Below are 16,183 nucleotides of genomic sequence, written 5' to 3'. Positions count from 1 at the left end.
AGAAGAAGAAGAAGAAGAAGAAGAAGAAGAAGAAGAAGAAGAAGAAGAAGAAGAAGAAGAAGAAGAAGAAGAAGAAGAAGAAGAAGAAGAAGAAGAGAGAGTGAGACGATGGACTCGGGAGTTGGACTGGACTGTACAAGCACATGCAGATGCAGATGCAGATGCAAATTCAAGAGGAAAAAAATATGATATAGATTTGGTCCTCGACTTCTATCTACCAACCTAATATCACCCGGCTAATATCACCCGGCTCGAGCCTTAGGACAACCAACAGCGAACAGGCTGCCAAGCAGAAAAAAGCCTGGACCGACAGAATCAAGCCATCAAGCCTCGATATCCCAAAAGGCCGTCGTGCCTTTCGCTTGTTCCCGTTCAAGGATATCAAAGTACCAGACCGCCGTCCCATTCTCCGACAGCTCGGTGCTGGTGAAGCCGTTGCCCATGTACGCGAAGCGATTGCCAAAGTACTCGATGTCAAAGTCCTCGAACCGCGGCTCCTTCATGACCTCGAAATAATGCAGTCGGCTACCGGGCCAGATGGCGGTCACAGGACCGTGCTTTTTGCCATTCTTAAACCAGCTGCTGCACGCCGACGACCATGCCGTCCTCTTCAGCAGCTCGTGGGTATGGATCTGCAAGTCGTCGACGGCTCTCCGCGACGGAGCCAGCGCTTTGATAGATGTCCGCTGCATGTGCGAGATCACTTTGAACATCCAGCGCGTATGCCATTCGACGATGGGGAGGATCGAGCCATGAGACGCGGGACCGTTGGGTCCGATATAATCTTGAGGGAGGAAAAGCTAACGGTTAGCCTTGGCTGGCCTAGATCCTTTTTTCCCTTGGGGGGAGGGAATAGAAGAGGGGGAGCATCAAAAAAACCGAAAATGACACGAGCATCAATCAACACTTACAAAACATGTTGGGGAACCCTTCGGCCATGATAGAGAGATATCCCTTGGGAAACTCGGCCCATTCCTCGCCGAGATTGCGGCCATTCCGACCGATGATCTCGTACGGTGGCCTCGTCACATCGAAGCCCGTGGCGAAGACGATGACGTCGACTTTCGTTTCTCTGCCACTGGCGTCGACGACACTGTCTTCCGTCACGCCGACGACCGAGTCGATCATCACTTCGACGTTGGGCCGGCGCAGGGAGGACAGATAGTCGGACCCGGGCGTCATGCGTCGACAGCCCAGGGCGTACTGGGGGATCAAGTGCGTCGACAGGCGCGGGTCGTTGCCCAGTTGTGTGCGCATGCTGTCCGCCACGAAGTCTCGAGAGACTTTCTGGTCGTCGCTGTGGAGGTGCATCTGAAGTTGTGCCGTCTGTCAGCTTTTCATTTCGTGGATTTCAAATGCATGGACATGGACCGGAGCGGCTGGGTCCTAGTATCTATATACTGACCAGAAGGAATCGCTTGTTAAGTTCCCCTTCCAGCTCGCGGCAGTATTGCCGGTGGTGTGCGGCGTCCTTTCTGAACCCGTCTTTCTGCTCCTGCGAGTCTGTGTGCACAGGTGAGCCGGATTGGGTCGACACGTCCTTTTGGCCTTGTCACCTACATTGAAAGTTGCCGCCGCCAGGCGCAGCATATTTGGACCCAAATCCCGCTGTAATCCAGATGGGCGACCGTAGGTATGGGATCAGTTTCTTGACTTTGGGCTGGATTGCCGGAACGATCTGGACCGCCGAGGAGCCTCCTCCGACCACGGCCACGGTTTTGCCTTCGAGATCGTACTCTTGGTCCCAGCTGGCGCTGTGCATCAATTTGCCCCGGAACGTTTTGATCCCTGGAATGTCTGGGTATTTCCAGGTGCTGTGATAAGACGGAAAGTTAAGCAATGCCGTCTCTTCTGGCAGTGGAGGCGGCTGAGACTTACTTCAGAAGCCCATGGCAGCTCGCCAGCACGCTGCCCTCGTCCGTGAATGGCTTGCCGTCTCGGTCGACGCCTTGCACCTTCCAGATCCCCTCGTCTTCGTCCCATTCCGCCCGGGTGACTTTATGGCCGAATTTGACTTTTTCGAGAAGGTCGTTCTCCACTCTAGTGCGTTTGAAGGTCAACTTAGCATCTGTGTATATCTCGCTTTGGGTCCAAAAGGGAGGTCTTACGCCCAGGTCTTGATATACTGCCAGATCTCCTCGCTACCAGCGTAATAGGAGCTCCAGTCGGGTTTCGGGGCGTATGTCCACTGATAGGCGTGAGACGGGATATCGCATGCGCAGCCGGGATAGCGGTTTTCAAGCCATGTCCCGCCCACGTCTTCGTTCTTCTCGTAGATGGAGAATGTCACTTCCCCGGGTGCGAATTGGCGCGCAGCCTTGTAGGCGATGTTCAGCCCGGCGGCGCCGGCTCCGACGATGATGATGTGCACACCAGAAGGCGTGTGCAGAGGAGTTTCAGCAACACTATAGTCGGGATGGAATTGGCGGTACCACTCATTCTCGTGTACTTCGTCTTCCTTTGGGGAGTCGATATGGCCGTGAAACCCCAAGGACGGGGCATTCGTCGCTCCGGCCGGCGGAGTAGAAGTTTTGTGTGGCATGCTTTGAATTCGTGGATTCAAAAGGGTTTCAGAAATTGTAATATACATCACCTAATACCATAAACGCGGCACTCGCTATATATATATATATATATATACATATACGTGTGTGGCCAGAACCGCGATTTGATCTGCCTGGGGCAGTGGTCAATCGCCCCGCCCACGTCCGAGCGAGGCCACAGGACGATTCTGTTTGTGGAAGCTCGTTCGGACGAGACACGCCACTTCCTGGCTCGGATGCTCCTCGGTCGAGATCCATGATCAACATGTTGCTTGGAGTCAGCTGTCCATTGCTCGTGGAAGCTGGGAGCCGCCAGGCCGGATGCCGGGGAAGGTGTATGAGTGTGCCTTAGAAGACGCCAACTGCACAAGTGGACGGGATGGCAGCCGCAATGATTGCCGAAACCATTGCGGAGTATGGGGTCCTCAGGTATGTGTGTCTTAAGACCAATCAGGGCTGCCGGTAGGTGGCCGGCAATTCGGCACCGGCTCGAGGGCTCCTTATTCGACCTCGGTCAAGGCCTTTTCATTGCTATGTCTGCTTAGGAATTGCCGCAGTTGGTCGTGTATTGTTGGTCGCAGAGTGGGATGACGATGAATGCCTCTACACAATTCGAATCCATATCCCACTCGGATTTATTGTTGTATAAAAGAGGTGGGCAGGTTAGATTATAACCCTCTCATACCGTGACCGCGGCGTGATTCGTCTCCACGAACTCGTTGAATTCCTCCAACCCCAAGAAGGAATTCTGTAGGTCAGATCCATCATTCCTGCATAGTATGGAGTAGTTGGTTAGCTCAAACCACAGACCTCAAAGCTACGAAAGGCCTTGGGCTTGAAAACTCACGAATAGCCAATTCCATATAATGGAAAGTCTTGTGGGTCGATGAAGGCGAAGTCGAAGGTCAATATATCATCCACCGAGGGTCCCATCTCGCTCTGGCTGAAGTCGTTAGATGTGGGCGTCAAGGCAGTAATCGATGGCGACATTGCAGCGTTCGGAAAGGTGACAGCGTTCGTCCTTTCGCCTTCTCGACTGGCAATCTTCGACAGCTTTTCCTGGGCTTGTTCGAACATCCGAAAGGCTCCATCGGCGCCCCAGTAGGTATCTTTCAACTCGGCTTGGAAAAGCATACACAGCTGCAGCCTGTGATTCCCAAGGCGCGAGATCGAGCGGGTGCTAGATTTACAGTCCAGCAGATGCATTTGCATAGCTAGGATCAACGGAGTGAGTCTATATGACAGCTTAGCTTTCGAATTCTTTGCAGCACGAGGTAGAGTACCTACATTGCCGGACTTATAAATTCGACCAGGTTCAGATCCATAATCTGTTCGAGCGCGGCGTTCATGTTGTTCGCGGCAGTCCTCGTTTTCTGGGCCGCTTGGGTCCGGTACGATGACTGCAGCGCATCCGCAGGATCCCTGGGATGTGAAAGGACAAATGGCCGGAGAAGCACGATCCAAATGGCTCTGTGTGTTCGTCAGCAAAGACTGTCACGGGAAGAGGTCACGGGAAGACCTACTCGTGATGAAGTCGAACTTGACATGCAAAGAACTGCTCGTATGGATTCGACACCTGGCCAGTCGCCGCCAGTGCTGTATACTCTTGCAGCTCAGCCTCGTACTTCTCTAGTTGCCCTGTGTCAGTTCGCCAGATATTCTTCGAGTGTAGCCTCAGAATTCTGCCAAACAAGACGCTGAGCCTAACGAGCCTGCTCCAGAGCTCCCCGACAACGTTGGACGAATAAGGAATGCACCTGTCCTTGATATGCTGAGGAATGGCATCTAGATCTTCAGTCACGTCCGAGGTGCTTGGGAAAGGTACGTCGCAGTCTTCCAAATTAATCCTCATCGGCTGATTCTTGATGAAGGCCAGCCATCGATCTCTGACAAGGCAAGACCACCAGATTCGCCGAGCCAAACGCATAAGATCGGCGGATTGGGGACCTCTCGTTTTCAAACCGAAAGAGGAGCGGTGTAATCCCATGCTTTGACACATTGAGATTGCGATTCCGGTCCAGTGCCACGCCTCAAACCGGTCCTGAGTGTCTGGGTGCCAGTATCCTAGAAGAATCACAGCCTGCACCAGTACGAGTTGGTCTGGCTCTTGGTTGTTGTCGTAAAGCAGCTTCATTTTCGAGGTTAGCCTGTAATTCTATGATCCTACTGGGCCAGCCGACTACACAGACCTTGACATGCTGGTACATTGCGATCTTCATTGCCTTTTTCGTCTGAAATCCAGACTTTGTGACGGTTTCCATGCGCAGAAACTATGTTGGCGTGTCAGTGGGCGTAGCTTGAAAGGAGGCACAATCGGTGCGTACACTGGCAGCGACATGGAGAATGCTCCACAGCAGTATCAGACTGATGCCCTGGCAGCCGCGCCTGGAATATTGATCCAAAAAGGACTTCGCATCGAGAACAGGCAGTAGCGGATGTGCATTGCGGAAGTAAGCCAGGACAGCTTCATCACAGACATCCTTGGGCGGAATAGAGAAAGCTCCTTTGACCCTCAGGAATTCGAGTTCCTCGGGCGGCGTTTTCTTCGCTGTGCCCGATGGAACCAAGTACGCTTCAAAGGACAATGATTCAGCCGTTTCGCCATTGTCTCCTGATCGAAGTCAGCAGGAGAGTTTGCGTAAGAGAGTTCTCCCTACCTGTATATGACAAAGCCGCACGATTTGTCGGCCCTAAGTCATGATGCAAAGGATCAAGAAACGCAGTCGCGTGTTCAGCCCCATCTCCTGGATCCCGGGCCTCAGCCTCGATTTCGCGAGGTGGACCAATAAGTCCTCCGAAATCGATTGAGTGCTGTTGAGAGCGCATCTCAGGCCCCGAGGGCGCCACAAGAGAGACGCCACCGACATTGTTGCTATGACTGTGACTTCGCATCAGTCTTCCATCATGGGCAGTGCGGATCAAGCTCACCCTCTTCTCTTGCGAGGAACCACTTGACAATCGACCTTGTCCAGCGCGCAATTCGCACAGGGCCGCCCAACCGAGGCCACATTACAACGAACCTTCCTGGCGTTGCAACTACGGCATGCGACTGTCGCCCGTCGTCGGCCACGCCCAGTGCGAGGTGGAAGGCTGTCGGCCACGCGCACGTTGTCCATTTGCCCACGAAGCGATTTGCCGCCCGCGCAGATACCTAGGTAGCGATTGATGCGTCGACCCGGCTAAGGGGCTTTATTATCTCGGTCTGAGCTTCAAGCCGAGGTTTCGGCTGGACGGGATCAGGGATCAACTGATCAGTGATGGATGATGAATCACTGGGGACTCCGCTCGGACCCCGGACAGCTGCCTCCCCCTCACTTCGAGATCTGGAGACGAATGAGCCCCTTAGCCCCTAATTACTCCGTACCGGCGTACACTAGGTGGGCCGACAAGCGGAGGTTGATGTTCTTGTAGTCAATTCAAGCGTGCCTCCTGCTCTACAGCAACTGTGCGCTAAGATCCACTATGCCTATCAGGCTATAGTTGATAGAGAACACTCGGCGTGTCTCATCTCCGTCTCCATATCCGTCATTGAGATCGTCTTCGATTGGCATCATACCTATCCATGGGCCTTGCGCCCGTGGTAGGGGTGGTGTGGATTTTGAGTGTCCGAGGTCTGCCTCTGCGCAGGCTTCGTGGCGCTTTTGGCCCCGCGGAGGTGGCAAAGCCCAGGGTTAGGAGGGTGGAGTTCAGGCACAAATGCGGCATCAAGAGCCCAGAGAGCACCACGACGGCACAAAGGTGAGAACTTCCTCAAATTGTCTACATACCTACGCCTACAAGGCCTAGATGTTCTTGGGAAATTTCGGCTCTAGATCAGCAATCCAGGACCATCTCAGATCTCTTCCCAGTCCGCGCTTTTTCCAGTCGTTTATCGCTTCAGGAAAGAAAGGCATCTGGACATGCCTCACACTGGAATCATGTGCAAGCAGTAGCAGCACGTTGTCCTCTCCATCGAACTCCTGCACCTTCCCGATGGTTCGGATGGTTTCAGCCAAGTCATGGCCCGATTTAGGCTGCCACAGCGGTCCGTGGGCGTCCCTGCCCCGAGATATGTTCAGGTCCTCGAAACACGTACCCGGGCAGAGAGGAACAGAACGATCAAATGACGGCAGAGGGTTGGGTAGGATCGAGGTGGGCAACGGAAGGTATTCGGAGGGCCTGACTTCTGCGCAATGATGTGCACAGTCGCCACCAAAGAACAAAAATGTTGCGGGATCCGCAGTCGTTCTGACGAGGGCACACAGATGGCCGACACTATGTCCTGGTGTGTCGAGGAGGTAGAGAGAGCCGTCGTGGAAGTAGTCGAACGCTCGGAACGGTCCTAGTTGCAAAGATCCAGGCCCTTCAAAGTCCACCTCATGTACCTTTCTGCCTCTATATTGAAACCGTGTCAGCGCAAATGATCCCAGCTTTCTTTCAGACTTTTACGACAAAACAAAAGGCACTTACTTGACATCCCGCTCATTGATCCCTCCGACGCCCGAGTTGCCTCCTCCGGGTTTGAAAAAGGTCGCCATTGCGTCGGGTCCGAGGACCAACGTGGTCGTGGAAGGAAACAATGCCATGTCGCCCTTGTGATCCCAATGGGTATGGCTGTGATTGGAACTGTCAGCCTTGTACTGAATAGGTTGAATATCGACACGGGTCTTGGGCGGATTCAGCGCCCACGTGCATCCATTACGCACCTCCAGATCACCGCGTTGATCTCGTCCCGTTTGATGTTGTTCTCTTCCAGCACTTCCACCACATCCTTTTCTACTTCGATCCGGTAAGCGACTTTGGCCAAACGATCAGCAACCTCTGGGCCAAGCGTCGTGAGATCTTTTGGAATGCCAAGGTCGAACAACAGCTTTTGACCGGAGGGATGCTCCAGAAGGAAAGAAAGCGACGGTAGAGGCCTGAGTTTGTCGATCCCTTCAATCGGCGGGTAGTGAAGGCTGTTGGCGGGAATGCCGGACACATTCGTCGCGTCAATAACCTTTGTCGTAATAGTAACAGTTGAATCGGGAATCTCAAGGATTCGTCCTCTTCCGGGAGACATCGTAGCAGTATCAGCGATAATCGATTACAGAGCGATGATGAGACGATGCCTGGTATGCTGCCAAAAGAATCGTCTCAGCGCCGCCTCTGAGCTTCTTATGCCACAATATATGATCAGCAATTGGACCGAGTAACAGACCTGTGCTTCCACAGCCGGTCAGATTACCCCCTTTCTACTTTTCGCGAAGCCGAGAGTGGGTCCCTTATTGACGACGACTGATATCCCACCATGGACGATCACTATGATGTTGCAGAGCCGAGGGCAACCTCGGTCACGAGCTGCCCATTTCGTTGCTCTCTATCATTAACTCTTCGCCACCTTTACAACGACATCGCGCCTGATTCACCGGCCCCTCGCCGTCCACAACACGTTTTCACGAGCTTGGTTGCTTCTTCGTCGCGGCAGGTGGAGAAGATCAAACATTGTCTGACTGGAACTCGCGAAGAGGTAACAGATCAACAGCTTTGTTGAAGGTTCCGCCGATTCGACGAGCATCTACCTAAGTGTTGGGTTTCTTTGCGTAGAGGAGACTCTTCCATCCAGTCCTCTCACAAGATCCAACCTTTCCCCAGCCTGAGGCCACGTCTTCACATCTTGGGCTGAGCCACAAGCTCTCGTAGAGATCTTGCTCATTCATCCCTCGATGCCTCCACGGTGGACAGCTCATTCTGCAACTTGACAGCCCTGGTGGCAGTCTTCCTAGACCGTGGGGTACTCCTGATAAAACAAGCACTTATGACCGAGAGCCCGCCAAATGCAACTGCAGTCAACCACACCACACCAGAAGCATACAGATTGCCCTTCTTCACAGCCCGTTCAGACAACGTGATGACTTCGGAGGTGATATGAGGGACCGCCTTGTACGCCGCAGCGGTGTTTGCAACGGCCGCCTTGAGAAGCACTGAAGTCTCATTCTCGGGAAACCCTGTGGCTGACACGACCTCGTTGATGTTGCGAATGAGGCGAGGCGTATATACGTTTGAAAGGATCGTGGTGTAGATGGCCACGCCGATGGCACCTCCCATCAGGCGGATTGTGGACAGAACCCCGGAGGCGACACCGCTGAAGCATGGTAGATTAGTAATGCATCATGCCGATAGCAAGATGGAGGCAGTGACTTACATGTCGGCTTGATCCTCCAGAGCGAGGGAGATGATGGAGAAGGAGATGAACAGGGGCTGGTTGACAAAGCAGGAGAGGAGAAAGACTGTGACGACGACTTGTGCGTTGTCATTGACGCCTACCGAGGCCAGGGAGCCAGTCAAGGCGATTTGGATGACGAGACAAAAAACAATCTGCCATCGCTCATGGTCGAGACGAGAGAAGATCAGAACGAGGGAAATGCCAGCAACTAGTAAATGAAGATCAGTTTCTGGAGCCTCAAACCCACGACCAAAGCTGAATGAATGGCTTACCCCAAGTACCTATATTCGTTAGGGCTGCATATGCACCGCGCCGGATGGTTTCGCTTGCAGGCACGAAAAGTGCGGTTTCTTTGGGCCAGAGCACCGGCAAACTATAGTAGAACATGCCGCTCACAAAGCAGACCACGAGCACGACGACAAATCTGCGGGGTTTGTCAGCATAAAAACATTCGCTTTCTCTCTCTCTCTTTCTCGGCGTCATGCTTACGAGCGGATGTTTCGAAATAGACGAGTAGGCATTAGAGGAAGCTTTGACTTTGTATAGCATTCCCAGACGCCGAACGCCGGCCAAAGGACGAGCCCAAGGATAAGCGGAACCAGGGTCTCGGTCGACTTCCATGGATAAGCCCGACCGCCAAAGTTGAGTCCAACCAGTAAGAGAACCCCGGCCGAGGTGAAGAGAACCAGGCCAACGTAGTCGATCTCCTTGGCCAGCTCCAGTCGGTTTTTGGTCCCGTTGTACTTGTTCTCGAAATTCGGCGGGTTGTAGAAGAAGAACAAGAGCAAGAAAGAGACGGCGCCAATGGCACACATGTACCAGTAACAGGCCCTCCAGCTATAGTGATCCATCATCGCGTAGGCGATCAGAGGAGAGATCAGAGCTGGCAGAGCGCAGACACATCCGAGGCCTAGCACATGTGTAAGCAGGCTGTCGCCAGTCATTCGTCACCGTTCTTACCAATGAAGAAAGTCCGTCTCTTGTAGGGCACCAGTTCCATCAGGCACGCATAGTAGGTCTCCTGGATCCCAGCAGCGATACCGAAGAAGATGCCGCTGACAATCATCTGAGGGATCCCATGTGCTGTGGCACCGACTAAAAGTGAAAGATTGAAAGTGTTAGCAGGTGTTTCTGAAAAAAAGATCCTGTCAGAATACGCACTGATGGCGCCAACAAAGGCGAGGGTGCTGCCGCATAGCATGAAGTATCGTCGGCCAAAGATGTCGCCTAGGCGACCAGCGATACTGACCACGACGGCAGCGCAGAGGGACCAGGCATTCGCGATCCAGGTATAAGAAGGATCAGGCCCAAGGTCTGCTTCGATGTAACTCAAAATGGTTGATGGAATCAGAAGAGTCGTCTCGTAGCAAATGACCTGAAACACCAAAGCCTGCTCCAAAGTTAGACAAAAGGCTTGCGGTCTGCAAATTGAGTCGTGCCTACGGCAAAGGCAAGTCCAAGTCGCCACGAGATCTTCTCGTCTTCTTGCTGAACGTCAACAACAGCGTCGCCACCATCCGACTGTTTCTCGACGGAAGACTCAAGGCCCGTCACATCTTCGACCTGCTCCGGCTTCATTATCTTTGGTGCATCGGCCGCCATGATTGAAAGACTCGGTTTTCCGGGGAATCGAGGACTGGAGTAAGACTCCCCCATGGGGTTGCAGAGAGTCCAGCTATATAATTATATGCCCCTCCGAGAAGTCTGGTCTTTGGGCTCGTGCTCTAACCGAGAGACACAGAGCCATGGTTGACAGTCAGGGGGGACAAATCACCAGGATCGTACTAAGCTCGGTTGTTCGGCTGGATAGAAAACTACCCCGAGTTAGAGCGTTGTTCGTGGAGGGCGGTCAAAGGGCGGTCAACCTCGCTCACACACACTGGGGACCCCGTAATTTGGTCATGGGACCCATCGACCATGCTCACATTGGCATAAGTTTCTGGAGACTGAAGCCGGGGCAGTGCAACTGGGAGATGCTCTTGGTTAGACTCGACCACAGAAAGTGCTAATATAAAGATAGACCTCCGGCTTCAAGTCAGCCCCACACTGAAAGGTTAGGTATTCAGAGACAAGACCTTGACCCACGAATATCACCCATACCATACATCATGTTGATACCGACTGGCTACCCCAACTCCTGCTTTGCCTGCCGACTACTTTGTCAAGATACATCAAGTCACCAAGACAGTCCACCGTGACCGGTATGCTTCGATCGATCCAGCATCGACGAAGCTGTCGTAGAAAGAGAAGACCGTCATTATTACCGGTATCAGCCAAGAAACAGGCAAGGTAGGTAGGCTTTGTCCATCTGAATGGCTATTTCATACCCCGGATACTCATAGGTGCTTCGGATAATAGGACATCGCGTCACAACCACCACCCCAGCTGAGTTCCTTGGTGAATCAAACCTCGAAACCTACATCCCACTTGGCAGAAGACAGTGGGGCTATTGAAGCTCTCAGTGCCCAAGGGCCAGACGTGAAGGCAAGTCGTCCGCCGCAGGAACAGCGACATGCAGTGTACTCCGCATCTCTGTTCACTACATAGTACCTACCTGCTACTGCTCAAGTGTTTCTGTCAAGCAACTCGGACCGCGGTCCTCCTACAGCTGTCCTCTGAGATGTACATTGAAGCTGGATTGAACGCGTCTGCCATCACGGACAATGCAGCGATAGCCCCATCGCCATCAGAATCTCTTGTTCCGCGTCTGCCACGGACAGACAGACCTCCGTCACCCACCATGTCTACCACTGCCACGAAAGCAGAAGAACTTGGTGTATTATTGTTGTTGTTGATGTACTTAGGTAGTAATAGCACATGTGGCCGCAATGTCTATATACTGCCCACAAGCTAAATTCATTTTCCCTAATCTTAAACTACTTTAGCCGACTTAGTGGTTGGCCAATCCGATGCTCCTGCTCCTAAGACCTGCTGTGCTTATTTACCCTCCCCTCGGCACACGCTCGTCGAGGAACAGTGATCTGATCTAATATTGGACGGACATCAGGAAGTGAGACGCGCCTCGCGAGGAACAGTGATGTTGTATTGGACGGACATCAGGAAGTAATAGGCGGTTTATAAGGAATAGTAATCTAATATTAGACGGATATATAGAAGTAAGACGCGCCTCGCAAGAGAAGTGATCTTATATTGGACGGATATATAGAAATAAGACGCGCCTCGCGAGGAATAGTGATCTTATATTGGTGGACGTCAAGAAGTGATAGGCGCCACGCGAGAGAAGTGAAACCCGTTGACCGAGGAGGTCGGATGTAACGAAATTCAGACATCTCCAATCTTCTTTTCGTCCGGCGTCGGCCGCCCTGTCGATGCATCGGTCTTGGTAGAAGAACCAGGGTAGTCTCCCGGTAGAGCTGCAGCGTTGGCGTTGGCAGCCGCATCCTGCGCGGCAGCGGCGGTCTTCAGATTCTTCCACTCCATAGCCAAGCTTCCGATGACGGTTGCGGCGCTGACTGCTACGCCAACGTAGAAGGCATGGCGTATCGCGGCGTTGTACACCGTCAGCACGGCATTTAGGGACTGGGTTGGGACGACGTCTCGCAGGTCGGTGGCGCCGACATGGCCGACAAGGTCGGGATTGATGCCGGGGATGGTCTTCAGGCCCTGGGCAAGCTTGTTGTCGAAGATGTTGTTGGCGACGCTGACAAAGATGGAACCGCCGAGGGTGTTGGCGAAGAAGATGACCGAAATCCCTATGGCGACATCCTTCCTTGCGAGCACAGTCTGTGCTGCCACGCTGGGTTGCTGCATCCCCAACCCGAGACCGAAGCCCCAGAGGACTTGGTAGCCGATCCACTTTGGATGGGATGTGGTCGTGGTAAACGTGGAGATGAGGCCGGCGCCGATCGGCGTGAGGATGGTGGACAGGTACATCCACAAGGTGAAGTAGCCGAAGCGGCGGGTGCCGAAGCCGGCGAGCATGCTTGCCATGGTAAGACCCAGAATAGCAGGGAGGTTCATTATGCCCGAGTGTACGGCCGAGGCACCCTTGATGGCCTGGAACCAGATGGGTAGGAAATAGACCATCGTCACCATGCCAGCGCCGGACAAAAAAGCGTAAGTCACTCCAGCCGCTACCGAGCGGTTCATTATGATTCGCGGCGGAATAGTGGCCATCTCCTGCCGCCAAATCTGAATGGCGACAAAGCCCACAAACAGGACGACTGCAAGAACCAGCAAAACAATAATGCGCACGCTCGACCAGCCATACTCGGTGCCGCCCCATTCTAGGGCAAGGAGGAGGCATACGATTGCGGGTATAAAGACAGCGGTGCCCAGTGGGTCGAGTTGGTTGATCTGCTGCCTCAGCGGTACCTTTTCTCTCTTGATATGGGGCAGTCTGAGAACGAAGGCGAGGATAACCATGGTGACTCCGCCCGCCGGGAGATTGATGTAAAAACACCAGCGCCAGTTAACTTTGTCGGTGAAGACACCTCCAAGCAGTGGGCCGGCAACCGACGCAATAGCAAACACGGCTCCAAGCGAGCCAGTCCAAGCAGGTCGTTTTCGCAGAGGAACCAGGAAGGTAACTATGGTGATGGCGCCGGAGAAGATCCCTGCACTGCCCATGCCAGCGATGGCCCGGCCGACGATGAGAGTGGTCGAGTTCGGAGCAACGCCACAGACCAGGGAGCCCAGTTCAAAGATGGCCACGCAGGCGATAAACACCCATTTCGGGTTGTAGAAGGTGTACACCCGGCCCATGAAGAGCTGGAACGCGGATTGAGTCAGCAGGTAAGCCGAGGCGTACCAGCCTACATCCGCGAGGGAGTCGAAATGGTTGGTGATGACGGGGATAGCTGTTGCGATAATCGTTCGGTCCTGGGCTCGTGGTTAGTGGAAAGTCCTGTCAACCAGGGGAGCAGGGAGATGTACCAAGGCTACCAGCAAGGTAGCCAGCATCATTGCCAGAATTGAGATCAAGACGATTGTCAATGGAGGGTATTCATGCTGATCAGGGAGCCCGTCAGATGCAGCAACGGCCTCTCTCGCATCCCTGGTAGATGGATTCAAGGTGACTGGGACCGGATCTGTATTCTTTACTGTCATGATTGTTATGGGGAGAGATGCTAGCCCTTTTTCAAGTGAAGATTGATGTAGTGCTTGTAGAAGCAGGCTGAGGGATGTACAGAGGACACAAGAACAACAAGTAGACAAAACGAGGGCAACAAGAACATCCTTTTAAAGGCACTCGAGGATTGTTTACCTCTTCAGGTCCACCCACATTGTAACGCGACATCTCAAGCAGGCTCTAGGCTCTGCGTCGGATTGGGGGGAGCCAATACCCGGACGCGAGACGAAAGGACTCAAGGGGACTGTCCCGACACCGACCGCATACGTTCTGGTGAGGGTTTCGGACACGGAGAGCTCACAATGGACGATGGACGATGGACCCGTGGACCGTTCGCGGGCGGGTTTGTGATACAAGGCTCGGGCCCGAAGCAAGCCTCAGCCTCGAGTGTCAGGCCCGAACTTGAACCCGGCGTGAGGGCTACGTCGGACCATAAGTCCTAGACGGGTATTCACGTGACAGCTGTGAAGAAACGCTTCTGCTCCTCCGTATTCCCAGAGTGCTCTTCAACTTCGACTTCTGGTAGAGCCGCTTTCTCATACCGTCAATAGCGATGGTCAAGCTCGGCGTGACAACGTTGGTCACGATGTATGATTGCGCCTTCGCAATGTGATGGTCCATCTTGCGCCTCGGAATCCCTGTGTCGCACTAGCTTGCCGGCCCTCGCCCTCGACCGGAGATGTGCCCCGATTCCATTGGAATTCTGTCCAGATCTCGAGTGACATCACCTCAGGTTATGACGTGCACTTGACAAACAATTCTGATGATATTAAGCCTGCGCTCGACAATGATACTTTTTCCGTTGACTTGATTGACCCGAATCTTCGTCCTTCATTCTCACATCCTCTTTCTCTTTTGTAACTTTGTGACTGCTGCTCGCCATGGAAGACGTCAAGAAAGCCACCGACTATGACTCTCCCTTCCAACACGGGTTCCAAGTACCCACGTCCCACCAGGATCCTCCCGGGAAACAGGGTGACCTACCTTTCGAACCTATCAATGATAAGCTCCCTACAGAAGATGGTGGATGGCAGACGTACAAGGCGGCTGGAAAGCTGCACAACAAAAAGGCCCTCATTACGGGCGGTGACAGCGGCATTGGACGATCCATAGCCATTCTCTATGCCATGGAGGGCGCCGATAGCTTGATTGCATACTTACCCGAAGAGGAAGAGGATGCCCAAGAGACGAAACGGTTGGTGGAAAAGCATGGCAGAAGTTGCTACCTATTGAGCACCGATCTGCGGAAGCCCGACAACTGTCAGAAGGTCGTTGACACAGCTCTACAGAAGCTGGGCCGTATCAACATCCTGGTGGGCGAAACCAATCCAATCCGGTTACTTGGGCCCCGGCAAATTCTGACCTTTCGACGTAGGTGAATAATGCTGGCTACCAGATGATGCAACAGGACATCGTCGACATCAGCATCGAACAGTGGCAGAAGACGTTTGAGACTAACATCTACTCGTTCTTCTACCTGTCGAAATTTGTGGTCCCGCATATGAAGAGAGGCGACACCATCATCAATTGCGCTTCTATCAATGCATACATCGGCCGCCCCGACCTTCTAGACTATACCTCAACTAAAGGAGGCAAGTCACCATCCCAGCGCGTGTTTGACTTCAACAAGGGAACTGACTTGAACAACAGCCATTGTCTCTTTCACTCGAGGCCTAGCCAACCAGCAGATGGATAAAGGCATCCGAGTCAATGCAGTCTGCCCTGGCCCTGTTTGGACGCCTCTGATCCCCGCTACTATGACGGAAGAAGCGCAGAAGCAGTTCACCTCGCCCTTGGGACGACCTGCGCAGCCTAGTGAGATCGCCACATGCTTTGTATTCCTGGCGAGTGCCGACAGCAGCATGATCAGCGGTCAGAGTCTGCATCCCAACGGGGGCGTTATTGTCAACGGTTAAGGCAGTGGCGGGGCTCAGGAGAACGACCGACGGTGCAATATGCTCTAGAAGAGGGCGAAACCAGGGACACGTCACATACACAGTGCAGTGGGAACCCTTTGGGATCGACGACCCTGCCGGCCCGGGGCAGTCTTCAAGTTGTTGAACCCCCGCCCAACACTTCCCAAGTACTGTGCCGCTCTAGTGAGGAGCAGTCTTTCCAGGCTTGTGCCCAGCCTCGACGGGATGGTGCCTCTCTCAAGACTATCCACATTCGTCTACACAGGTAGCAATTATGGGATGATGGGCAACCTCGTACTTGATTTGTATACTGTGTACCATCCCTTTTCTTATCAGTAGGGCGGATATGTATGGATACGTACCTATACATATATATATAGGTATAGGTATAGACAGCACTCTGATAACTTGAAGTTGAAGTCCAGCAACGTGTGCCAAGACTTGATTT

General features: G+C 53.3%; 6 protein-coding genes across 6 annotated transcripts; 1 reads left to right on the top strand and 5 right to left on the bottom strand.

Annotated features, from left to right (window-relative positions):
* Positions 1 to 323: 323 nt before the first annotated feature.
* A1O3_06518 (uncharacterized protein) lies at positions 324 to 2,542 on the bottom strand (the record flags this gene model as incomplete). The annotated part of the gene is made up of 6 exons (XM_007736637.1): positions 324 to 784; positions 912 to 1,311; positions 1,406 to 1,503; positions 1,561 to 1,814; positions 1,879 to 2,040; positions 2,109 to 2,542. 6 exons carry the CDS (start codon positions 2,540 to 2,542, stop codon positions 324 to 326), a joined length of 1,809 nt encoding a protein of 602 aa, XP_007734827.1.
* An 844-nt stretch (positions 2,543 to 3,386) lies between these two features.
* A1O3_06517 (uncharacterized protein) lies at positions 3,387 to 5,659 on the bottom strand (the record flags this gene model as incomplete). The annotated part of the gene is made up of 7 exons (XM_007736636.1): positions 3,387 to 3,723; positions 3,831 to 4,013; positions 4,067 to 4,671; positions 4,733 to 4,813; positions 4,868 to 5,154; positions 5,201 to 5,421; positions 5,472 to 5,659. The coding sequence occupies 7 exons, from the start codon at positions 5,657 to 5,659 to the stop codon at positions 3,387 to 3,389; spliced, it is 1,902 nt and encodes a 633-aa protein (XP_007734826.1).
* Positions 5,660 to 6,325: 666 nt separating this feature from the next.
* On the bottom strand, positions 6,326 to 7,584 carry A1O3_06516 (uncharacterized protein; the record flags this gene model as incomplete). The annotated part of the gene is made up of 3 exons (XM_007736635.1): positions 6,326 to 6,917; positions 6,993 to 7,136; positions 7,229 to 7,584. 3 exons carry the CDS (start codon positions 7,582 to 7,584, stop codon positions 6,326 to 6,328), a joined length of 1,092 nt encoding a protein of 363 aa, XP_007734825.1.
* A 629-nt stretch (positions 7,585 to 8,213) lies between these two features.
* On the bottom strand, positions 8,214 to 10,329 carry A1O3_06515 (uncharacterized protein; the record flags this gene model as incomplete). Its single annotated transcript, XM_007736634.1, has 7 exons — positions 8,214 to 8,646; positions 8,707 to 8,935; positions 9,000 to 9,151; positions 9,217 to 9,637; positions 9,688 to 9,822; positions 9,889 to 10,117; positions 10,171 to 10,329. The coding sequence occupies 7 exons, from the start codon at positions 10,327 to 10,329 to the stop codon at positions 8,214 to 8,216; spliced, it is 1,758 nt and encodes a 585-aa protein (XP_007734824.1).
* Positions 10,330 to 12,009: 1,680 nt separating this feature from the next.
* On the bottom strand, positions 12,010 to 13,797 carry A1O3_06514 (uncharacterized protein; the record flags this gene model as incomplete). The annotated part of the gene is made up of 2 exons (XM_007736633.1): positions 12,010 to 13,569; positions 13,624 to 13,797. The coding sequence occupies 2 exons, from the start codon at positions 13,795 to 13,797 to the stop codon at positions 12,010 to 12,012; spliced, it is 1,734 nt and encodes a 577-aa protein (XP_007734823.1).
* Positions 13,798 to 14,700: 903 nt separating this feature from the next.
* A1O3_06513 (oxidoreductase) lies at positions 14,701 to 15,515 on the top strand (the record flags this gene model as incomplete). The annotated part of the gene is made up of 2 exons (XM_007736632.1): positions 14,701 to 15,132; positions 15,195 to 15,515. 2 exons carry the CDS (start codon positions 14,701 to 14,703, stop codon positions 15,513 to 15,515), a joined length of 753 nt encoding a protein of 250 aa, XP_007734822.1.
* Positions 15,516 to 16,183: the final 668 nt, after the last annotated feature.

The sequence above is a fragment of the Capronia epimyces genome, assembly GCF_000585565.1.
Source record: "Capronia epimyces CBS 606.96 chromosome Unknown aczIQ-supercont1.5, whole genome shotgun sequence".
Lineage (NCBI taxonomy): Eukaryota > Fungi > Ascomycota > Eurotiomycetes > Chaetothyriales > Herpotrichiellaceae > Capronia > Capronia epimyces.
The sequence above is the reverse complement of the archived record's forward strand: the minus strand, read 5'-3'. Positions and strand labels throughout refer to the sequence as shown.